The sequence below is a fragment of the Capra hircus genome, chromosome 17 (assembly GCF_001704415.2).
Source record: "Capra hircus breed San Clemente chromosome 17, ASM170441v1, whole genome shotgun sequence".
Lineage (NCBI taxonomy): Eukaryota > Metazoa > Chordata > Mammalia > Artiodactyla > Bovidae > Capra > Capra hircus.
The window spans coordinates 2,419,130-2,443,061 of record NC_030824.1 but is presented as its reverse complement, the minus strand read 5'-3'; the positions used below and the strand labels follow the sequence as shown (position 1 = coordinate 2,443,061).

Here is a 23,932-nt window from a genome sequence, read left to right as displayed (position 1 = left end):
CTTACACAATATGCTGCTTCTCCTTTTTTTTTTCGAGAGGCGCTTGGGGAGACAGCAGCATTCACCATGCTCTATAGGCGGGAGTGGGGCTGGACAGGCCACCCTGGCTCACGGCCAGGTCCAAGGATAGAACCGTGGTCTGTGATTTGCAAAGACGATTCAAGGCTCTGGGTTGTCCTTGTCCCACGGCCATCAGATGAACACTGGCTCATTCCTAGTCTGAACTTCCTAGAGGGGTTCCACTTTCACGTACCTCCAGCTCCTCCTGTGTCTTCTGTGGAGCTGACGGCCCCTCCTCTCCTTGCAGGGCCAAGGAGGCCGATCAGCTGAAGCAGGACCTGCAGGAAGCCCGGGAGGCAGAGCGAAGGGCCAAGCAGAAGCTGCTGGAAATCACCACCAAGCCCACGTACCCGGTGAGCCTGGGCTGCCAGCCACCCTGCTTCCAGCCTCATCGGTTCCCCAGCCTCCCAGCCCTCAGGTTCCCTGGCGGGGCCCCCGGGGCGACTGTTAAGCAAATGCACGGCAGAGTGAGCAGTGGAGAACATTCTAGGGCCTCGAAAGCGTGGTGTGTAGGGAAGCAACATGGTTTAAGCAGAGGGACAGAGCAGGAAGTACAAAAGAGTGGCCCCAAAGAGTAGTAAACAGTACCGCTTGCAGCCTTGTGGGGCAGGCAGTGGGAGAGGTCTGTTGGGGCTGCATTTCAGGTGACCCTCTGATCTGGGAGGATAAAGTCGTCCAGTCTCGCTGCCTCACCTCCATCCGCTTTAGGGGTGGGCGCGCTGGGCCCAGGGCCTCTGTGCCCTCTGGAGGGTCAGCGGGTGACACAGCGGTGCCCTCCGTTCTTGGGGAACCAACCCTTCTGATGATCAGGTTTCTCCTTCACAGCCCATGAACCCACTGCCAGCGCCACTGCCTCCCGACATGGCAAGCTTCAACCTCGTCGGCGACAGCCTGTCTTTCGACTTCAAGGACACCGACATGAAGCGGCTTTCCATGGAGATAGAGAAAGAGAAGTACGGAGTCCCTGGCCTCCCTGGGGCCCCACGTGGGCAGCCTGTCCCTGACCCCAGGAAGGTTTGCTCTGTCCTTGCCCACCGGACACTGGCAGCACTCTTGCCTGTCTCTCCCGGCTGCTCCCCTCTTTGTGGGCTTCCCTCGTGGCTCAGACAGTAAAGAATCCACCTGCAGCACAGGAGACCTGGGTTCGATCCCTGGGTCGGGAAGACCCCCTGGAGAAGGGCATGGCTACCCACTCCAGTATTCCGGCCTGGAGAATCCCGTGGACAGAGGAGCCCGACGGGCTACAGTCCACAGGGTCACAAAGACTTGGACACGACTGAGCGACTAATACGTTCGCAGTTGCCCACTGGAAGAGGAGCTTCCTGATTGGAAATGAAGGGCGATAGACCAGCATGCAGTCTTCCAGGATGAAAATGACACCTGATGGGTGACCCGGAGTTTACAGTGGCTTCCGAGCTCACCCACAGTCTAGGACTGGTTGTTGGGGGTCTCCCAGCCAGTCAGACCCTGTTCAAGTGGTGGTCGTGCTCTGACCTGGCGGTGGAACATGTTTCCTAGCTGTGTTCTCTGGAGGCCAAGCTCAGCCCGCCCTGAGCGGACCTCCTTGTTTACTTTATGGTCGGGGGCCATGGCCCTGAGATGGAAGGGAACCTCCCCCCTACAAAGGACATCTAACCAGGGTCCCCTGCTCTGAGCCGTAGGTAAATCAGCCAGCCGTGCCACCCCGGCCAGGGGACTGTCACAGCAGCTACCTGGCGTGGGGCGCCTGGTGACACAGTTCTTTAGCATTCATTTCATTTCATCGCTACCAACTGACTTTAGAGGCAGGCCTAGTGTTCCTGTTATCAACAGGAGCCCAGACTTAGAGTGCCTAGGAGGTCACCCAGCCCCTCACTGTAGATGAGGGACAAATCAGTGGTTCAGCCCCTCGCCCACCTGACTCTGCAGGGCAAGCACCTTCACCTTGCTCGGTGTCCTCAGGTAACCGGCTTGGTGCCCAGCACGGGCAGCCCCAGGCCGGGCAGTGTGTCCTGAGGACAGACGGCCCCAGTGTCTGACTGTGGCACCCGCGGCGTGAGTTCCCCTCCCCCTTCTCCGCATCCTAGGCATGTTCAGCGTTACCTGGTCGCGATGGGGGTGAGCTGTGTCCTGTCCGTGCCCTGCTCTTTTACAGTTTATGTTTCCTTACTCAGTCCCCATGAGCATCTGGGCAGAGTCCATAACCAGCCTTGGGAACCCCTGCAGAATGTCCCCTTGGGTCTGGGAGGGCCCAGTCTGCCTGGCCACGCCCAGACGGTCAGACACCCCGAGAGTGGCCTCCCTCACAGCGTGTCTGCCTGCAGATGGTGGCGGGCGTCTTTCTCTTTCCGGTGTTGGCTGTGTGAGCATCTGTTGTCGTTAGGAGATGATGGCCCAGAGCAAGTAGGGATGGGGCCACAGCCTGTCCGAGAGGTCCACCAGAATGGAGTCACTTCTCCAAGAAGAGCTTGGCTTCCCTGGTGGCTCAGACAGTAAAGCGTCTGCCTGCAATGCAGGAGACCCAGGTTGGATCCCTGGGTCTGGGAGATCCCCTGGAGAAGGAGAAGGCAACCCACTCCAGTGTTCTTGCCTGGAAAATCCCATGGAAAGAGGAACCTGGTAGGTTATACTGTCCATGGGGTCACAAAGAGTCGGACGTGACTGGGCAACTTCCGTTTTGAGACGAGGACATTGTTCTTGATTCTGGGAGGCTGGCTTCTCGTGTTGTTTCTTGGACAGAACTTAGAAGCTCTCTGTTAGCCGTTACCACCAGTAGGACAGCTTACTGAGGCTATCCTCCGCCCCCTTCTGCTTAATCCTGACCTCGGCTCTGTGATCATCATCCCTGCTTCATGGACGAGAAACAGATGCAGAGCAGTTAAGGGACCGGCCCGTGGAGGGCTGAGCAGGGACCTGAACCCCCTCGCTCAGGCTCCGGGTCCCCGGGCGAGCAGCTCGTGGGTCTGTGGCCTCCGAGCCACAGCGGGTCTCGCCCTCTGCCAGCCCCGTGACACGCTTGTCCTCTCGCCGGCAGGGTGGAATACATGGAGAAGAGCAAGCACCTGCAGGAGCAGCTCAACGAGCTCAAGACCGAGATCGAGGCCTTGAGACTCAAGGAGCGGGAGACGGCCTTGGACATGCTGCACAGCGAGAGCTCCGACCGGGGTGGCGGCGGCAGCAAGCACAGCACCATCAAAAAGGTACCGGGCCGCCCGACTTCTGCGCTCAGGATGGCCATCACCAAGGGTGGGCTCGGCATCTGGCTCCCTCGGCAGCCGAGACGTCACACCGGTGTCGTGGTTTTTTTTTAACATGTACTTAGTTGAGGGAATTTTTTTTTTTGACTCACGCCAGGAAGGGAAGTTACTCTGCTGATGACTGTGAACCCATTGGCCTGATGGAAGGGGAGCTTGTGTTAAGAGCTCTGATGAAATGAATCTCATGGTTACAGGACAGGTTTTGATCCATCATTTAGCAGTAAAGCAATTCTGTCTTTCAAGCCAAGGGGAGTTCTGCCCAGGGAGCTACCTTACTTAATGAGAAAGCAAAATGAAAGGGAGGCTGTCGAGACTGGCCTCTCCCTCTCAGCTTTTTGTGTGTCTAAGCGGCATAGGACTGTAAAATTCCGTTCTTGATTCAGAACCAAATTCTGAATGTTAAGCTTTCGTCCAGACTTGAAAAGAAATGTCTGGAAGAACCTTAATGTTTTAAAAGATGAGACTCCCATTTATGTTGCTAACAAGTTTCGTGTCTTTTTCTCCATGATGTTTCGGGCTTTCAGCCCTTGGGAGGAAGCTGATTCCCACACTGTCAGCCCAAGAGTATACTTGTCTTCTGCTGGGCAGAGCAGAAAGGTCCTCTCCCTCCAGGTGACATCAGCTCCTGACACTTTCCCCTAGAGCCAGGAACACCTGTCACACGGGGGTCAGTACGACAAGGCTCTTCAGTGAGCTTAGATGGTGATAGACGTGTTTAATTTTGTACCCTTTACCCAAGCCTTTAAAATTCGTCTCTCAGTTGGAGGACTATTTCCAGTGGTTAAGCTGTATCTGAAAACCCCCTGTGTACCTGCCATCACACAGGGGGACAATCGGGAGTCCCGAATCCTTCCTCCTGACTCCAGTTAGCATTGGCACCAAGTAGAGAGTTCCTTTTAATAGCATGGCTGGGAAGAAGAGACCTCCCCACCATCCAAGCTCCTCTTTCCCCCAGCTTCTGTAACTTAACGGCTTTCCCTCCTGGACCCACGTCTGAAACTAGAGCTAGAGCGAGGCCTCAGCCTGTGGGCAGAGAGGAGGAAGGACCAGCTGGCCAGGGAGCCGGCGGGGCCTCCAAGGAGCTGACTCGGACCCCTCCCTACTCCACTCTCTCTCCCCCGCCGCCCCGGGCGCAGGCTTTATGTAGCTGCCCCGCGGCCCCCGGGGTGCTGAACGCTGTAGAGATCCCCGTTTCCAAGCCGTAAGAAACAGACGCGTGGAGTCACCGGTCGCAGCCTCAGACCCGGGCTGAAAGCGTTTTGCAAATGGCGCGTGACATTGTCGATATCACAGGGTGTGTTTTCTGTTTTTCTTCGTTTTTATCTTGCTGGTTTAGCCTCAAGCCCAAGGCAGAAGACCTATCTGCATTTGAGCCCTCACAGTAGGTTATGCCCAGGTACTCTGTATGTGGTGATGGGACCGCCCTCTGTGGTACTAACCCCTGCATGAGCTTGCCTGTCTGTGTCCCCGGGGCCGCGCCCAGCCCTCCCGGGGGGGGCAGGCGGCACCTGGGGCCTGGCCGCAGCATGCTTGAGTCTGAAAGCAGGTGCCCCCCCGTGGGGCCAGGCCGACCTCCAGGCCCCTGGGAGCCGCCTCGTTCGGAAGAGCATGTCCCGGGGCTGCCGGCCCGGCCGTCCTTCCTTCACGTGTGTCGTTGTTGGGCTGGGGAAGGTCATGGCTTCTTGTCCGGTCAGGTGTGTCTCAAGTCCTTCGTCTTGGTGGCGTCCCCCTCCGATAAATAACCCTGGCATGGGAACGGGGTCTGTTTGGGTGTCTTTTTAACTCGAGATCGTGACCTTTCATGTGGGGACAGCCTCTGAAAACCCGTCCGCGGTCACACCTGCAGCTCCTGGTCGGGGGACCGGGGTGGGGCGGGGAGAGCTGCCCGTGCAACTTTGCCTTCCTCTAGAGCCGCCTCCCAGCCCCCAGTTTCTGTCCACATCTATTCTCTTTTCAAGTAAAGCAAACCGCCAGCACAGGGGGCTGAGCCGCGGTCAGGCTCAGCGGACTGTCTGTCCACCAGCGAGCGCGCTGACGGCCGCCTCGGCAGGAACTCCCGTCGGGACGGCGCAGTCCTGGCCGATGGGCAGTCAGCGCTCGCCAAGTGAATTAATTGAATGATTGCTGCTTTCCTTCTGTGACAGTTCATTATTCTCCCCACAGGCCTAGGCAGTGGAGAGAATTCATTGCATACAATAGTAAAATGGCACTCTCCCCCTGCTCCTCGCCCGAACCCCGGCATCACCCACGCCAGGGAGCCCGCCGACACCCGCGGTCACATGTGGACATGTTCTTTGCTATCCTCACCATGGTTTCTGCTCCCAGAATAAAACAAGCCCATTGGAAGCTTTGTATCAAAAAGTGCGATCTGGCACAGGAGAGATCCTATTTGTGGTTGCCATCCAAGCGGGAGAGGTTAGCTATTAAAGTCCCAGATGGATCTCATTATAAGATGGATTCGATCTGTCAGTGGTTCCAGGAACCCCTGGCGTGAACCACAATTTGTGTGTGACACTTTTATTTAGCGGGCTCCTGTTTCTCGAGCTTTCACGCCACGTGCTGGCATGGAACACCCCGTCTCCAAGCGGTGCATGCTCTGTGCTGGGCAGGAGTGAGAACCATGAAATGAGTGGGCCAGGTGGCACAGCACCCAGGGTGGGCCCACGGTAGCTTCCTGGGCCCCGTGGCGAGCACAGGGGCCCACGGAAAGCCCATTTTTTGTTTCAGTCTGGGCTGTCAGATATTCTCTGTGACTGTACTCTTCTACCTTGGGATGATTTCGTCTCTTCTTTCTGTAATGATTCAGAACGTTTCAGTTCTTCAGGGGCCTGGTTCTGACCGTCAGTCCTCACTGAGCTGTGATTACAGACAAATGAGGTTTGATTTGTAGTCAAACGTGTACTGCTCCTAGGACAGGCACAGATGCCTTTTTTTTTTTTTTTAATGTCTTGATATGAACTTGTTTTCAAAGTAGGCTGGCTGCAAGCTCCGGTTAACCCAGAATTCAGATTAATCGAGGGTTAATAAAATGGAGTTGGCTCTCAACACAGCTGGACTTAATCTCAGCATGACAGATCAAGCAGTGGTAGCTTTTGCTACATATGAAGTTGGAGGGGAGGCACATTCTGGACTTTGGTGGTTCCAGCAGCCAGTGACCAAGCCTGCCAGCCAGCCCCGTGCTACGCCGGGGTGGCTCTGGCCTTGTGCGTGGGCCGTGGTCTGGGCCAGAGTGAGCCTGCTGGTGCTGCTGCTGAGTCGCTGCAGTCGTGTCTGACTCTGTGCGACCTCAGAGACGGCAGCCCACCAGGCTCCCCCGTCCCTGGGATTCTCCAGGCAACAACACTGGAGTGGTTGCCATTTCCTTCTCCAATACATGAAAGTGAAAAGTGAGAGTAAAGTCGTTCAGTCATGTCCGACTCTTCGCAACCCCATGGACTACAGCCCCCCGGGCTCCTCCATCCATGGGATTTTCCAGGCACGCGTACTGGAGTGGGGTGCCATCGCCTTCCCTGAGAGTGAGCCTAGATGATGAGAAACACCGCAGGCTCTGAGATGTGGGCACCCAGCCTGTCAAGGGCACAGCTCCATCTAGAAAGTCTAGGGTGAGAAACGCAGATCGGGAGTTAACCAAAGAGTTTCCACTGTCCTGGAGCTCGTCATTAATCTTGGTTCAAACCAGCCTGCACTGATTTTGTTTTGTTTCATTTTCCGTGTCTTCTGATCACAGATTCCTTCGAGGAAAGACTGGTTCCCCTCCCTTTGGCCGTATTCCTCCCCCTTTGCTCTCCGCCTCCCCCTCAAGGCCTGTGTCTGACCCGTCTCAGCAGAACCCTCTGGGGCTGGTGACACTTAGGCTAAATTCCCAGGGTTTGCCCGGGGCAGGGGTTACCATGTTCCTGTGGCAATGCAGAGAGGCAGTCCAGTCTGCCTCGCCGGGGCCAGCTGCGCTGCCACTTCCTTCCTCTATAATACTTAGCTTTTGCTGAAGTCAGTGTCCACCTATAAAAGGGGGATAAACCAGTTCATGCCCCTCAGGACGTTTTTGAGGATTCAGTGAGTTCCCTGTGGGCTTCCTAAGTGGTGCAGTGGTAAAGAATCCATCTGCTGACGCAGGAGACGCACTCGCACAGGAGACACGGGTTCCATCCCTGAGTCGGGAAGATCCCCTGGAGAAGGAAATGGCACCCCACTCCAGTACTCTTGCCTGGGAAATCCCATGGACAGAGGAGCCTGGCGGCTGCAGTCCACAGGGCCACAAAGAGTCGGACACGACTGAGCACAGCATGGCACGCAGTTCCGTGTAAAAACTCAGCGAGGGCTTGAACTTACGTAAAGAAGCAAACCTGCCGGGGAGCCTGGGCTGGGAGGCGCCACGCTTGCGTGACAGCGCGAGACGTGCGCATCCAGTGGTGCTTTAGCTTCCACGTGTTGGGAGGTGAAAGCTTTTAAAAAGCCAGAACGAACCACGCCGATGGTGCTGTGCGACCTGCATTTTTCTGCTCCCACTGGTCTTGGCTGCACTTTGCATCTTCTCCCGATCGATAGTCAGCACAACTGGTTTGGCGTTTGCATCCGAGTCTGAGCGGCACTAGCGATCAAAGGCTGCCCTTGGGAACGTAGACCCATGGCGTTCTCGGGGTGGCGGGGATGGGAGAGGAGAGCAACAGAGGCACGTGTTCCTGGCCTCTGGGTCTTCTGAACGAGGGCGTGGGGTCCGGCAGTGAGGCTGGGGGAGGGGGAAACGGTGTCCGGGGCTTGAGCCTCTTGCCTTCAGAGCCACCGGGCCGATGAGGTGCGCGATGGCCGGGTGCGATTTAGCTGCATAGCACACTGTGGAGGTGGCACCGCGGTCGCACCCCTCACCCCACCCCTTCTCGAGGGACGGCGTCATTCTGGGCTGGTCTGAGCGCCAGCAAGCTTGTCCTCGTGTCTTGTACCCTCTGAAGAAGCACAGGATCTCAAAGGCAGTCGACAGATGAGAAATCCTGGAGGTCAGAGAGCTTAGAAAGCTTATTTCCTTCGTAAGTGGTGCGAACCACCGAGGCCCTGCTGTGGTTTCTGCTGGTGGGGAGGTGGCAGTGAGGAGCCTCAACACGTCTCTGAAGCCCAGCTGCCGCTCTCAGATCAGGAAGACATAAAAGACCAGTGACATCTTCAATTTGCGGGGACTCCCTCTGGAGCTGCAGGGCTGGGAGTCAAGTGCAGCAGTTAAAATACCAGGGGCATGATCAACCCCAGGGCGAGGGTGGACTCGCGTGAGAGGCATCCCTCCTGGCTAAAGCCACCGGCCAGCCTCTCTGCATTGCCTGCCAGGACGCGGGACGCTTCACAGGCTGTGCTGCTGGTGTGGTTGACACGCTCAGTGCCCCCAGACCCATCTCTAGGGACCCACTTGGCTCAGCCTCTTTGCCAAAAGACCACGATCCAGCCCCTCCCTTGGGCGGGTAGGCTTTACCTGGGTGAGCCCATTCCCTGTGGGAGGTGTCGAGGAGCCTACAAAGCCTGCCTTGCCCTCCAAGGATATCTTGCCCCCGTTTGGAAGTGCCCGAGGGCACCAGTGGGCCTTATTTGATGTTTGAGTCAAACATCTCACCTGGTCCCTCCGCACGGACCCTACGCGTCCATGCCACTTCCCTCCAGCACCTGATCCATCACCACAGCCACAGGAGGGACAAATCTGCCTGTAAACTCATTCTGCGGGTGCGAGGTTCTCTTCTGATGATCCCTGCCGTGATTTCCCTTCTGATGTTGGCGATTTGAAAAGACATGGGTCTGTCTGCACCGTTTTCCCCAGGTGCCCATGCCGAGCGCTCCGTGCCCGTATGTCAGCCTCCCTGTGCCCAGCGAGGTGAAGCGGGCTGATTAGTCCATTTTCCAGGTGGAGAAGCCAAGCATCACCCGGACAGCCGGAGATGCCGGCAGGCGCGTTTCCAGGCGCCTTTCAGCCTAAAGGATGCATAAACCAAAGGCACCCTCTGGGTTTTCCCAGGCAGATTTCTCCCAGAAGCAGATAAAGTAGCTGATGCCAAACAGGATTTGTTCATGGTGGTGGACTTGGCCCCTCGTCCCACCTGCATTTCGGGATAAGCATGTGGACAAGTTCTCTGCCCCTGTACACATCACCAGATGGCATTCGGGTGCAAGCTGTCAGCTAGCAAGATGACAGAATCCCTTAATGCAGCCAGTTCCCAGCCACCATCCCCCTCCGCCGGCCCTGCCCCCTCAGCTTCTCTCCGGAAGGGGAATGTTGATCACACCCCAAACCAGAGATTATGTGGGAATTCGCTGCTGCTTCTGGACTTGCCGTTCACCTTCCTGCTCCCAGTGGTGGAGAAGCCGCTCGTCCTTTTGCATCTGTGCTGTCCCTGCCCCGCCCCCCAGCTCCTCTGTTCTCAATATGTAGTGACGGACAGAAAGTGTAACATGATTTTAGGGCTTGCATTTCGATTCCCCTGCATTTTTATGGGAAGAGCAGGGTCTTGGCCCCCTGGAGTTCTTAGGTTAGTGTCTGAAACGGGTTCAGCCTTGTGGGTCTCCTTGTCTAAAATGAATAAGACTCCCCCACTACCCACCCCCACCGCCTTTCTCTCTTACCCGCAGGGATGAGTGGATTGAGGCCAGGCCCCGGAGACTAGTTGGAGGGCCCCTGGCTCTCTGATTAGCTTTGCTCTCCCAGCTTAATTGTAGAGCGTCTTCTCGCTGTCTTGTCACTGATCGCCCCAGTGGCTCTGTGTCCTGCCCACCCCCACCCCCGACGCCACCCCCTTTTCTTTAGGAGCCGGATTATCACAATGCGGCCTTGTGAATCAGTTTTCTCTATGCGCTGATGAAAGTGTAATTCACCCTTAATCAGGCAGCCTCGCCGCTGCAGGCCCCGTGCCGGAATACATCTAGTTCTTCTCCCTTCACTTTGGGAAGCAGTGCCCGCCATGCCCCCCCCCACCCCAAAAGGACTTTTAGAGGAGAGCCAGGGAGGAGGGCGCTGGCAGCCACCAGGCTGGGGGGCTGTGTTCCTCCAGCAGGGGGCACTCCTGGGAATGAATGAGGCTGGAGGAGGCTGAGAGCTGGAAGCCTTCCCTGCAGGGCGGGACGGCCCCCTCTGAGCCTGGTGCTTGTCTCAAGGCCTCCGGGCTTCTGTCTCTAGACCTCGGGGGGCTCTCTCTCAGGAGCGGGCAGTGGCAGAGGGCTGCCTGAAGTCCTCGCCCATTGAGCTGGAGGCCCCTGAGCCTATCTTTTCTACCCGTGCCTGAGTCCAGGAGAGGTGGCTGGCTACCAGGTCCTTCCCAGGGCCAGGGGAGCCAACCTCCCATCTTTTTAAGGGCACAGATGTGGCTCCCGGATCTGAACTCATTTATTAACTGGTTGGAGGTGTCTGTTCGGTCACACTGCACACAGCTTGGGTGGTGTGCAGAGGTCTCGGCCCTGCCAGGTGACCCCACCCAGGTGACCCCCCCCACCCTGTCCTGCCCTTGCCCATCCCAGTGGCAGTCACAGACAACGGGCAGTGCCATGGGGAGGTGGGCAGGAGCAGGAAGGCGACTCTGCCAGGCTTGTGTGTGTTAAGGCTGAGCAGGAAGAAGGGGCCAGGCCACAGGTGGACCAGACGCCCGCCCCCCGCAACACACGCACGCACGCACGCACGCATACATGCGCATGCGCACACGCACGCACACACGCACACACACGCGCCCCCTGAAAGTGAAAAACACGCTCTGCAGCCGGCAGAGAAAAGGAAGTTGTCTGCTCAGAATGGAGCTTGGGTTAGTGACAGGCTTGAACAGCCGGCTCAGTCGAGAGAGAGAACTTAACTCCTGCGTTATTCACACGGCTGATCCGAATCAGGTGTCAGGAGACAGCGGGAAGAGAGGCGCGGTCAGCCCTGAGCCCGGTGAGGAGCCGTCATCCTCGGGGCGCCGGCGAGCGGACCTGCTGAGGCCACGCGTCCTCAGAAGGCTTCAGAGAAGGTGGAGTGGACCCCGCGGTCCTGGACGGGGCAGCCTGTGTGCTCGAGGCCGCCCGTGTCCGTCCACGTCCCCAGGGCGTTCTGCTCCTCTGTCTACTGAAATGGGGGGGGTCCTCCTCTAGCCCCAGTCCTGGAGGCGCTGCCCACCCCCACCCCGAGCAGTCCCTCTGGGGGTGATGATGCATGTTGCTGGATCACCAAGGGACTGCAGGGTTGGGGGTAGGCTCACGGGATGATCTTCAGCTCTCCTGTGCGACATGGCAGGACGCAAGGCCTCGGTCGGATCATCGCCTGTGTGGTCCCTTGCCTGCTAGGCGGAGAGCCAGGAAGGTGGGCGGAACACTGAGTGGCTTGTACACCTTGGGGGGTGAGACGGTGGCTGGGATCCCGGCCTCTGTGAGCCCGTCTGCCGGAGTCTACGGAGACGACCACAGGGGCAGTTCATGCTACAAAGGGCCGGCTGTGTGCCGTTTCCACTAGGGCTTCCCTTCCTTGGTTAGGAACGCATCCTGCCTGAGGCTGCACGGTCAGTGTGACAGTCAGGGAGCTTTCTAGAAAGAGCTGGCGGTCAGGGATCCCACAGGTGAGGGGAGTAATCTCAAGCCCAGGGGCTGGGAGCGTGGCTGGCAGACCCCAAGGGCGTGTCTCCCAGCCCCTGGGCTTGAGTCCCCACATGGAGGAAAGAAGCCCAGGCTTCTCCCTGCAGACCTTCCTGCCGCCTGCCTCCCCAGCTTGCTCTCCAGCATGACCACGATCATGGCATGATGCCTGAGATGAAGGATGCTGCTGAGTTGGGGCAGGCGGAGGCCGCCGTGGCCACTGGGAGGGTTCCAGCGGCGCCAGTCGGCTCGTGCGGGATTTTCCTCTGATGACGGGCTTCCTGTGGGAATTGGAGCCACCATGGCTTCCCTGTGGCTCAGACAGTAAAGAATCTTCCCTGCAATGTGGGAGACCCGGGTTCCATCCCTGGTTGGGGAAGATCCTGGTGAAGGAAATGGCAAACCACTCCAGGGTTCTTGCCTGGGAAATCCCACGGACAGAGGAGTGACTGAGCGACTCACACAGGATTTACGTTTACACGAGCTGTGCAGAAAGGGGGAGCGATGGGGGCAGGTCTGACTGGGCCAGGGCTGGAATCCCAGGGCCCTTGGTGTCAGCGGCCACGTCGGCCACCTCTGTCTGGCGGCCCCACCCGTCCGTCCAGCAGCCCAGAGGCCACAGTACTGTCTTCTTGCCGAGGCCGTGTGTCCGGGGCGCCTCCCTGCTTCCGCATGGCTGGGGCGTTGGGTCTGTCCCCACACCTCTCCTTGGACTGCAGCTCAATTGCCGCTCTTGCGAGATAAGAGGTTAGTGTGGGCTGGGGTCCAGGGATGCGTGCTGCCCACCCAAAGAGGGCTTCACCTACTGACAAGCTCATGCTGGAGTGAGTAGCTGGAGTCTGGTGCTGGCACCTCGAGGGGACAGCCGGCACGCAGCTTGTGTAGACAATCCAGGAATTCTTGGCGCCACCGTCGTACAAACGGGCAGCAGGCTCTCGGAGGCCTGCACAGGCCGGGCTCCCCGCCTGCGAAAGTGGCCAGGCCCCCCTCCTCGGGGGCATCTGCTTGCCCCATCTCAGCGGCCATGAGCCTTTCCCCTTCGCCTGCACCCCTTCTAACCTGCGCTCTGCCCTGCTCCCTGATCCCTGGAAGGCCAGGAGCCAGAGCTGGGGGAGGAGAGACGTGATCTCCTCTTAGTGCCCCCGTAGACCACCAGCCGTAGCGTGTCATCGGGCGCTTCTGATCACCCTGTGAGGAAGGGACCATCAGGACCACCCCGCGGCTCAGCAGCCCGGCTGGGCTTTGGGTCAGGCGGTCTGGCTGGGCCTGTGACTGACTGGGTGTGGGCAAAGTGTGTCTCCTGCGGGTCTCCTGTCCCCAGAGGAGCTGACCTGAAGCTCCCCGGGCATGTTGGAGGAACCTGAGTGGTACACAGGCTTCCACCCCTTTCAGCTCGTTCTCTCCCAGGACGATTTTTGTCCCAGCGGCTCTCCGGCTCTCTCTTCCGCATCCTGGTTCCCATTATCACTGAGCGTGTCCTTCCTGGTCCTTCTCAGCTGTTATGTTTAGGGAGAAGCCCATCCTTCTAGAGGGAGTTCCATCTCAGCAAAGAAATGAAAGCTCTCTGCATTCCCGTTAGAGCTGGGCTTTCCAAAGGGCTTCAGAAATTGGTTCCACTGAAGGAAACAGCTCAGATGCCTCCCTGCATTTAGCTTGTTAGTCGGGAACTTCAAGGCCAAAAGATTTGGCAGGATTTAAAGAGCCGGCTCTCAAGCTGTCTCATTTCGAGTGCACTGATGCTGTGCATCTTTGATGGTGAAGTGGTTGGGTTGGAGCCTTCCTCCCCCGCCCTTCACAGAGCCAAGCTCTTTGGATTCAGAGGCTGCCAGAGGTCTCTGAATGAGGGAATAGGCCAGGCCATCTAGCCTGCCCCTGTGGTTGAACTCCAGAGAAAAGGGGCCCAGAGAGGTCAGGCGTGTCTCTTGAGGCCGCACCGCGAGCTGGTGATGGAGAGTTAGCACCTGGGCCTCTCCAGCCCAGTGGGGAACTCTAGAATTTCCCCTGCATCTCACCATTTGTTGCAGTTACACCTGTATTTTGCTCACTCGACAAGCCGAGCTCCCACTGTGTGCACAGCACTAAGCCGAGAGGCTCGAGGGTATGAAGGTGGATGGACTGTGCGTGCTCTGTGTCCCCATCCCCAGAAACTCTCCTTAGCAAAGTCCCAGAGCTGGACGTGGCGCGCACAGTCTCACCGGCGTGGTTGATTTCAGGAGCAGAGCCGGGCGCTGGGAGGGTGCCCACGCCTGATGCTTCAGCTTGGGGAGCTCCTGGCAAGGGGCCTGCGGGGTTGGGGAATCAAGGTTTGGCAGCCCCGAGAGGTCACAAACCCAAGTTCAGGCCTTATCTGCCAGCCAGGAGCTCCTCCCCCGGCCCTCCCCTTCCCTTCCACCTCTTCGCCGGGCTCCTGCCTGTCAGGAAAGGCCTCGGGCCCAGAGCATCCCCACCACCACCACGTGCTGCCCCCTCCCTGCCTGAACCAGCCCCACCTAGAAAGCCTGGGCCCTCCATCCCAGTTTGTGGATGGAAACGCCCTCTCAGCTGCCAGGTCACAGGCAAGTCGGCTCTGGGGTCCCCTGGGGAACCGGGAGCAGAAGAGATGAGCTGGTCCTCATGTGACGCGGGCCTGCCCCGCCTGAGGCCCGTCACCTTGCCCGAGCAGCACGCCCAGGGCCTGAGGACTGAGACGTCGGCACTGCCGAGCTGACCCTCGAGCCCTGGCGTGGATAGCACGCCTTGTAGACGGGGATGGAGGAGTCTCTTCAAATGCCCTGGGATCTTCCACCCGCCAGCCATCCCTCCCTCCTGAGTGTCCTCACAGGTCACCTCCCAATCCGAGTCCTTGGACGACTCTGGAAACTTGCTTGGGGCTGACCACCGGCTTCTCGAGCCGTCTTCCCTTTCATTCCAAACCCGCTTCAAGCTTAGTCCCCAAGGCAGGAGGATGTCTTGTTGTGAAAGGGCAAGAAGCCAGCCCTGCCTTCACCATCTTCTCTGCTTCCTTACAGCTCACCCTGCAGAGCGCCAAGTCCCGAGTGGCCTTCTTTGAAGAGCTCTAGCAAGTGACCCGGCCACCCCAGGATCGGCTGCTTCTGCCCGTCTGCCCCTGGCATCGACGGGATGGGCCCGACACCACGGGAGCCGCCCGAAGGCAGGCCGAGCGGAGAGCCCAGGCCTTTCGTGTGCAATTGCCTTGAACTATGACCCTGCAGAGGGTTCTCTCGTGGGGTTCTAGTTCTCCTGACCTGAGTCTTTAGGTCTTTTTTAAGGAGTATTTGTCTCTCCTTGTCTGATGTGGGATCCTATGCTTCCTTCCTCCAAAGTACCCTGGAGTGTGTGTCTTACTGTCCTCACCTCCCCCGCCCCGGCTCACCGCCCTGGTCCCCCAGCTGGGAAGTGGCTGTAGGGAGGGGAGTACACAAGCCCCCTGGAGACCCAGAGGCTGGTGCCATCCCCCACCCCTGCCCCCAGGGTTCCAGAACATTCATCTCCTTCCCTAGTAAGGAGCTGGCATGGAGAGAAGGTGGCTCAGAGTGGCCCGCCTACTCCACGTCATCAGAGAGCTCGGCCATGACGAGCCCGGAGATGGGTGGTCGGCCCAGGCACCCCCCGGGGGCAGTGCTCTGGCTGCCCATGGTGGGGAGTGGGAACGCAGCTGCGCCCGGGGAAAACCCAGCCCAAGCTGTGGTGAAGGACTGGCTGCTGGCAGAGGGCCTGGGAGGCCAGCCAGGCCTGCACCTGGAACTTGCACCCTACAAAACACTCACTGCCTCTCTTCTGCCCACTCAGACCCAGGTCTGAGAGGTAGGCGGGGTGGGCCTCTCCAGCTGGATGCTCTCCTGCACGTGGCAGGGCCGCGAGGGGGTTCCCCGTCGCTCTAGTCAGCCCAGCCACGACCAGGGTCTCTGCAGGGCTCTTGAGGCCCCACAGGGATGTCTCACTGGCCGCGGTCTGTCTTGTTGATCTGAAGCATCCTTCCTCCTGGCCACGTGCCGACACAACCCCCTACCTGTGACGGTGCCCGGGCCTCCTTTCTCCCCAGAGCCTTCACTTTACATTCTCCCTGGGCCGTGGGGGGAGGGGTGCAGGTGACCCCCGGGCCGGGTGGGGATGGGGAGGCATAGTCAGTGCTCGGCGCCTGCTGGCACGTGACGCCCCCCCGCCGTGCGCCCACCCCAGGGCCCACACTCGCTCCTCAGTCTGGGGCCACTCTCCCGCCCTTCTTCCTCCATGGCCTGCTGGACCCACCAGCCTGTTTACGTCCTTCCCACGGGGCTCTTGCGCAGAGTGGCAGGAGGGAAGTCTCATCCAGTGAGAAGACGCTTCCTACGTGAAGACCTGTGAGGGCCCGGAGATTTCCCGGGGGCAGAGGTGGTCTCCGGCCATCCTAAGTGGTTTTGAGAGACTGAGACGCTCACAGAGATCCTGCCAGATTCCACGGTCAAGCTGCCCTAGCGGTTGTCCTGGGCTGGCCGCCACCGCCTTGGGCTGCCCTGCCCGCAGCCGCCAGCCCCTTGGGACGTGCAGGGTGGGACTCTGAACACTAGGCATGAACGGCTGTGGCTGGGAGGTTCCCCTCCGTCTCCCCTGACCCTCCACGGCCTCTAACCCTGAGACAAGGTTCCCGGTGGGGGTCCTCTAGCGTCTGCCCGGCTGTCTCCTCAGGCTCACCACCCTTCCCTGACCTGTAGATTTAGTCTGTAACAGTGACTGTGGGCCCAGAGCATGGTGGTCATTTATGAAAACGTTGTCGGGCTTTGTGGGGGTTTTATTTTTATTATTATTATTATTATTATTTAACTGCTGCTTGTGTGTCTGAAGTCTGTGACCACAGGGGAGCGGGCTGGCATCTGAGCCGTGTAGGGGAGCTGCCTCTGGGTGGGAGGGGGCCGGCTGGAACACTGCAGTTTTCCTCGGGGACGAGAGCGGGCGGGTACCTCCCGGAGATGGACAGGCGGAGAGGACGGGACCCTCCGAAGGGTCCTGAGCCCGAGTGGAAGAAGGACTTTGAAAGAGGAGCTTCGTTCTCAGGGCGCATGCCCACAGCAGAGGCAACTGTGATGTGTCAGTGGGCGAGCTGAGGGCTTGTCCAGTTAAGGAAGCCCCTGACCTCCACCGAGAGCAGGGCCCTGCCTGGGATTGTTGGGTTAGAAGCGCCCCTGACGGTCACTGGGTGGAAGCACCGGGCTAGTGGCCCTCGGTGGGGCTGCACCAGCGGCTCTTGGTGGGCGCACGCAGACCACCTCACTGACGTGCTCGCCGCCCCTCCTGGGCCCCGGGGCCTCTGCAGTGTGCGGTCCCTGCTGGACAGCCCCCGCAGCCTTACATAACGCTTCCTGAGTGACTGCCTTCTGAGTCTTGGGGACAGGCTTCTCTCTCTCCCTCTCTTTTCTCTTTCGAATCCAAACAGCATGTCCTGAGGCTGACAACCAGCCACAGTGACTGAGCATCGCCCGCTGACAGGGCTGAGACCCGGCGGCCCTTGGTGGGGAGATGGCCGCTGCCCCAGGGCCAGGCCAGCCCCTCTGGGCTTCCAGGGAACCTCCCTTGGTTTTCAAAGACATCAAACCACCCTCCCCCTCCCATGGGGCCTCCTGTCAGAGCCGGACCAGGGAAGGCTGTTTTCTATTCTGGCGGACTGTTGTAATTTAAATGATTGTTTTAATAAAAATTCTAAACGGTAAAAAGTTGGTCTTGGGCCTCCTCAGTTTGCTCGTCGCTCCAGCCCCTGCAGTGGTGGGCGTTGGGAGCCCCAGGAGGAAACGGGCCTCTGCCCCCACTGATGTCTAGGACCTCAGCCCTATCCCTGTGTCGGTGGGGAAAGGACCCCCCTTTTCCGGGCTGATGGCAGCACCCCTGCCTGCACCTTCATCTGGGCACCCCCCTCGTGCTTCCCATGAAGCAGGCTGTGTACTGGGTCTCCATCGCCCAGTGACCTTCCCACACCCCTCGCCTGCCCTCAATTCCAGACCTGGAAACTAGGGTGCCATACCGGATGGTCACTCCAGGCACTTCTGCTTCCGGGGTCCCTGTTTCCAGCTCTGGAAGGGGGGTGGTGGGCAGCATGTGGAATCCCCAGGAGCCCAGGTGCTGCCTACAGGACAGAGGGGGCCCCGTGTGGTCACAGGGCTGCGTGCCATTCACCCTTGGGGTTGAGAACTACCCTTCTGAGCTTAGGGGATTTTGTTTAAAGTCACTCAGTCATGTTTTTGGACTCTTTGCAACCCCATGGACTATACAGTCTGTGGAATTCTCCAGGCCAGATTACTGGAGTCGGTAGCTGTTCCCTTCTCCAGGGAATCTTTCCAACCCAGGGACTGAACCCAAGTCTCCTGCATTGCAGGCAGATTCCTTACTATCTGAGCCACCAGGGAAGTCTAAGGATACTGGAGTGGGTAGCCTATCCCTTCTCCAGAGGATCTTCCCGATGCAGGAATTGAACCAGGATCTCCTGCATTACAGGTGGACTTTTTACCAGCTGAGCTACCAGGGAAGCCATACATATATATATATATATAAAACCAGCTTCATATATATATATTGGAAAGATATGTATGAAGTTGTAAAGCTAGAGAATTAGGAAGTTTTTAAACACTTCACTATTTTGTTCATTTTAAATGTATAGAGTTAGTAACTAATTCAACTATTTTTGTTCAATAGATAATAAATTGCTGTTTGTTTTTTTAATTGACGTATAATTGATTTACAACGTTGTGTTAGTTTCGGGTATCCAGAAACTGCCACATTTCATTTGCAGTGATTGGAAATAGTCTGATTTCCTACCTAGTCCCAAGCTAGAGAAAGAACCTTATAAATACCAGTTGTCTGAAGTCGTCCAGGCAATTTTTTACCTTTTTTTTTAAGCCAACCCTGACCCCCAAAAGATAACAATGTGCTCTCACAGATGTCAAGATCACCATTCAGTGGGGTTGGAATTAACCGGGGAGACAGGCTGAATTCTCCTCTGCTTTTTTGTGTGTGTCGTTTTTCGTTTGCTTTGACCACGCTATAAACCCAAATCTGCCACAGGATCTGGGTGTTTCACTGTGGCATTTGCAGCCCGGCCCCACGAGGGGCCCTGAGTGGCCCCTTCTGGCATCCGTGCCAGCACTTCGTCCTCCGTTGTGGTCCTCGCCTGAGCTGAGTGCCTTCCAGCCGTCCCCAGGGCTGGCCACCCCAGAAGCCTTCGCTTTGGAGGAGTGGGTCGGGAGCCACCCACGGATGTAACGGCAAGTTGGCAGCAGGACTCCAGGGGGAAAGGTATTGGTGAGATGGTTGCTGCAGCCGTGTCTAATCCAATTTCTCTTGCTCGTCTGGGGAAGAGACAGTCGAGCCATCCCCGTGTTCTCCGTCATCTCCCTCTTGGACAGCCCAGGCAGCTGAGAGGGAGGTCAAGGGCTTCTCTCCCCTCCCGGGCCGCGCGGGGCTCCCTGGCAGCCTGTCATTACTGCATTACGGCAGCATGCCGCGGCCGCAATCCCGGCACTGCTACGGAGGCCGGAGCCGGCTCGGGGCCACTGAGCGTCGCCAGGACCTGAGCCTTCACAGAGGAACCCCCACCTCGTCCCCTCCCGGTTCCCACGTGATGCCTATTCCCCGCTGGAGTAGTAGCCCCAGAATAGCACCTGGTACGTTGCCTCTGAGCCGAAGAAATCAAGACACCTCCCGGTGAGGTCGCTTGCTGCATACCCACTCCCTGCCTCCTGGCTCCCCCTCTGCAAAGAGGGCTGGGAGTGATGCCTCTGGGCGCCTCTGAGATGCTGTCAGGCTAGCACGAAGATGAGACAGCCCCCCAAAAAATACTGAGATTTCTAAGGGAAAGGGGATTGCGGGTATGTAGTGGTACCACCATTTCCTTACAAGTACCAAGAGCTAGCTATACACACGAAGAAACGTGGCATCTTTTCCTTTCACATAACCATGGGGAGGGCCAAAGGACATCACACGGGCTCAAAGCCCCTGACCTGGAACTCAGAGAAGACCTGGGTTTCAGCCACTTAGCAGCCATGTGGTCCAGACAAGTTGCCTAACTTTTGGGCACAGCAGTTTCCTCATCGAGAAGGGAGTTTTGCCGGGGTTTGTGGGAGTTGATCATGCCCAGGGAAGCCCTAAGCCCAGTGACTCTTTCTCTGGAGGCTTCCTTTGAGGATGGGGTGGCGGGGGGGTTGGGGGGGGCGGTGCAGGAGGAAGCAGAGGAAAGAGCAGTAGGTGACCCAGAGGAAACCCCAGCCCAAGAACGACCAGACCCACCTGTGGCCCCCGCCCCGGCCCCCTCACTCCACCTGCACCCAGAGCTTAATGACCTGCATCTGGCCTCTCTGTCCTTGCTGTGTTTGCCCAGTGCCAGCTGCAAAGCCCAGGGAGATGATAGATCACCCAGGCTGGGGGCTGCCTGGAGAGGATGTTCTGGCTTCGTCACATTAATACCTGCTGCTCCGGTCAATAATTTACTGGAAGCTCAAGGTGAGCGCGGGTGGGTGGGCAGCCCTCGGCCTGCCCGGCACCTGGAGTAGCCCATCCTGAGCCCGTGGGCACCCACTGCAGACGCCGGGGTTGGGGGTGGGGTGGGGCGGCGACGGGCATGCAGCGACCTCATTTTCTCCTATCAGCCATGAGGAAGAAGTCCCCATGGAGTTCTTGCCCATTTTCAATATAAATAATGTAATTCCCCCGCCTGCCTGCTCAGGGAGGAAGGGGCCTTTGATCTGGAGGAATTAAGTCAGTAAACAAAAGGCAAGAAGGCTGCGGAGGTGTCTCCTTGTAGGCACCTGCTGTGCCATTTACCCAGGAGATGGAGTTAAACCCAGAACTGTGGACAGCCTCTCTCCTGCCCACCCTCCCCCCTGCCGACCTCCCTGAAGTCTCCCTTCCTCCAGAGCCACTTTTCCTGGGCCACCAGGCAGCCGGGCCTCTGAGGCCCCAACCTCCCCAGCAGTGGCCCAGCCTGGCCCTGCATGGTTCCCAGGGGAGGGTGACTCAGGGAGACAAGTATGCAGAGTGATCTGGGGTGGTCTGGGCTGGAGGCGCCCGTGACTGGCAGAGCAACTCAGACGGACGGTCCTGCCCTGGCCTGTCGGGGTCCAGCCTGTGCCTCCGGAGAACAGCTCTCTGCTTGCAGCCGTGTGGCCCAGAAGGTCCCTTCCCCAACTCTCCAGGCTCCCTTGTCCTGGAGCCCAGGTCCAAAGTTGGATGAGAGGAACCAGGGGCGAAGCTTCCTGTTGCAGGCATCTATGAATGCAGGTGTTTCTAAAAGAATTCCACAGCTGGTCTCTTTTACCTCCCTTTTGCCTCCAGGGAGCAGAGTAAAGACAGACCCAGGGTCCCCATGGGGTGGGGCTGGGGAGAGGGGTGGGAGGGCGTGGGGGGTGGGCCACGGTCTTGAACCAGGCACCCTGCAGGGTCAGCCTGCCTCACCTGACCCTCTCTCCCAGCTCCACCCTCCTCTGGAACAAACAACTGGGGAGCGGGCAGTTCTGGTGCCAGCTCCTGCGCTGGCATGAAGGGCAGTGGGCAACAGGGCAGGAGGCCTGGCACCGCCTTGTCTCCGGCCACGTGTCCAGCTCCTGAGAGCCCAAGTAGCGGCCGGGGCGGCGCTGTCAGCCAGGCCTGCTGCGACGGGTGCTCTGCCCTAAGACCCTTGGGGACCCCCCCACCCCCAGCTTCTTTGCCCACGCCCGGGTCCCTCCCCCAGCCTTCCGCTCCCAGCCGAGTTCCTCAAGCAGAATCTATTAAGTCCTTCATATTAGCCAGCAAAGGGGAAACAACCCTCTTTCATCTTAACTGGAGTGAATTTGCATTAACACCTGGGGAGTTCTGTTTGCCTTGAGAAAGCACATTGCTATTCTGAGCTGCACACGCTGGGCGGCCGTCTCAGCGTCCCATTCTTTTATTAATATGGCTTTTCTCTCCTCCCTGCTTTCCCCATGGAATAGAGGGGGAGCAGCTGGGGATACCAGGGCTCCCTGCCCCACGTAGGAAGGTCCCCGGAAACGCCGAGAAGGGAGGGCAGGGAGCTGCTCTCAGAAGGAGCGGGCATGTATGTCTCCACCAGGGGCATCCCTGGGCCACATCCTCACCCCACTCCCCGCTCCAGGAGGCCCTCCGGGCTCCAGGGGCAGCCCCAGCCCCAGCATCCCCATCTGCCAAGCTCTGCTGTGACCAATCTATACTGGGTGTCAGGTGGAGAGGCCCAGCAAGGCAGTAATCAGGGAGCCAGGGCCCGACCTGGAGGGGCTCCTTAGGTGGGGAAGGTGGTCAGGAGATGTAGAAGACCCAGGGATGGCTCCCACTGGGCCCAGGGACCCCGGCTGCAACGGTGACACGCAAGTCACGGCATGACAGGTGGGTCTGACCTTCTGCCTGCAGAGCCCGCATCAGCCATCCGTCACCGATGTCCCATCCGTCACCGATGCAACGTCAAGAGTATTTGCAGGAAGTGTGGGGTCGAGGGTGAGCAGCGCTTGGCTGTCAGGTCTCAGACCAGGAGATGGAGGCTCCCGAAGGAGACAGACGACGGGGAAGGAAGGGTGCACAGGGACGCCCCTTCCCTGCCCCCTGCTCCTCTTGCTTCCGTCCTCCAGGAAGCCCAGTTCCTCCTCAAGTTCAAACCTGGAAAGGGTGAGCCTCCCTTCTCCCCCACTCCGGCTCCCGTGGGCCAGGAAGCTGGAGTGGCAGGTTGGGGGGTGGCGCGGAGTGTTCACTAGGAGCAGTGGAAAAGCAATGCCTGTCAGGGCGCCCCGCCCCACCTCCCGCCTCCTGCTGATCCCAGATGATGGGAGGAAGACGCAGGGCAGACAGGGGGGCCGGGCACCATCTCCTCTGGCCAGGCAGAGAAGGGTCCCATGAGGACTAGGGGTGGCACCGCAGGGCTGGGTGGGGGGCAGCGCTGCTCAGAGGAGAGGGCTCGGCCTCTGGAGCCCCGCACCCGTCTTCCGTGGGACAGAGTCAGTTCCCAGCCAGCTGCAGGGTCATCATGGATCCCAGGTCTGAGCCAACACCTGCCACAGCGAGGCTTTATTAAGCGGGGCCTGCCGCTGTGTGGTTATGGCTGTTCACTGTTAGCTCGTCCTGGCTCAGGTGTTGGAGGAGACAGCACAGGGCGGCAGGAGCTGCGAGGGCGGGGGAGGGAGGTGATTCTTCCTTGGCTTTGTTCCCGTGCCCTGGGCAGACCACCCCAAAATGCGTCCCCATGAAGAGAGGGTGGCAGGATATGGCCTTTGGGGCCCCCGAGCTCGGGCCCCCTGGGTTGACACAGGAGTGGGGCTGTGTCATGTATGTCTCTGAGTAGGTGACCCTGGAGCAACCTGGGCTCAGCCCCCGGGACTTGGAGAGGAGCCCCAAGGGTCCAGGAGCCTGGCGCTGGTAGCAGCATTCCACAGGGATCCCTGGACACCCCCAGCAGACGGCCCACACCCACCCCTCCAGAGACTGGGTCCGTGCCAGGGCCCCCAGCTCCTCTCTCGGTGACATTTACTGGCTGGGAAGTGGCCACCGAATCGTGAAATCAGTGCCGGCCTGGGGCTAGCCCACTTCATTAGACCCGGCTCTGCTTCGCTGGGTAGGTCAGCACAGGCCAGGCCTGGCACCCCTCTACACGCCCAGCCCCGGAGCTCCTCCAGCTGTCCAAGCCCCGCTGCCTGCCTCAGGGGAGCAGGCCCTGCGCCCCCACCCCAGCACCGACCCAGGGTCCCCTGAGTACCTGCTCCGGGCCCGAGGGGGAGAGAACAAGAGCGATCGTGTGCGCCTCAGCACGCTGGTCCCAGCAGGACCATGCTCGTCACGCTGCACACGGGCCCAGCTCGTGGCGGTGGCTCCCACTTCGGGCCTGGCTGCATCTTAAGGCCCCTGGGGGACCCTGTGCTGTCACCTCTGTGGGACAGGAGAGGGGGGCAGAGTGAGGCTCAGAGAGGCCACCTGACTCCTTGAAGCTGGGGTGCGAGCCCCATCCTACCTCTGCCTGGGCTGTTCTGCCCTCAAATGAGCTGGGTGTGGCCATCGGCCCCCTAAGGGGGCTCCTAGTGAGTTCAAGCTGGGGTGGGGGGCAGGATATGTGGGAGGGGCCCTCCAGGGTGCCG

General features: G+C 59.0%; 1 protein-coding gene across 4 annotated transcripts in view; it reads left to right on the top strand.

Moving 5' to 3' along the window:
• Positions 1 to 17,545, top strand: part of NF2 (neurofibromin 2) — a 70,855-nt gene extending 53,310 nt beyond the window's left edge. For 2 of the 4 annotated variants that reach the window (XM_018061010.1, XM_018061007.1), the window contains 4 exons: positions 308 to 413; positions 886 to 1,013; positions 3,074 to 3,239; positions 14,867 to 17,545. In XM_018061010.1, coding sequence (XP_017916499.1) covers positions 308 to 413; positions 886 to 1,013; positions 3,074 to 3,239; positions 14,867 to 14,917 — 451 coding nt within the window. In that variant the 3' untranslated portion in view covers positions 14,918 to 17,545. Of the gene's footprint in view, positions 1 to 307; positions 414 to 885; positions 1,014 to 3,073; positions 3,240 to 4,632; positions 4,693 to 14,866 lie in introns of all 4 variants that reach the window. The other 2 variants (XM_018061008.1, XM_018061009.1) reach the window with 2 other exon arrangements.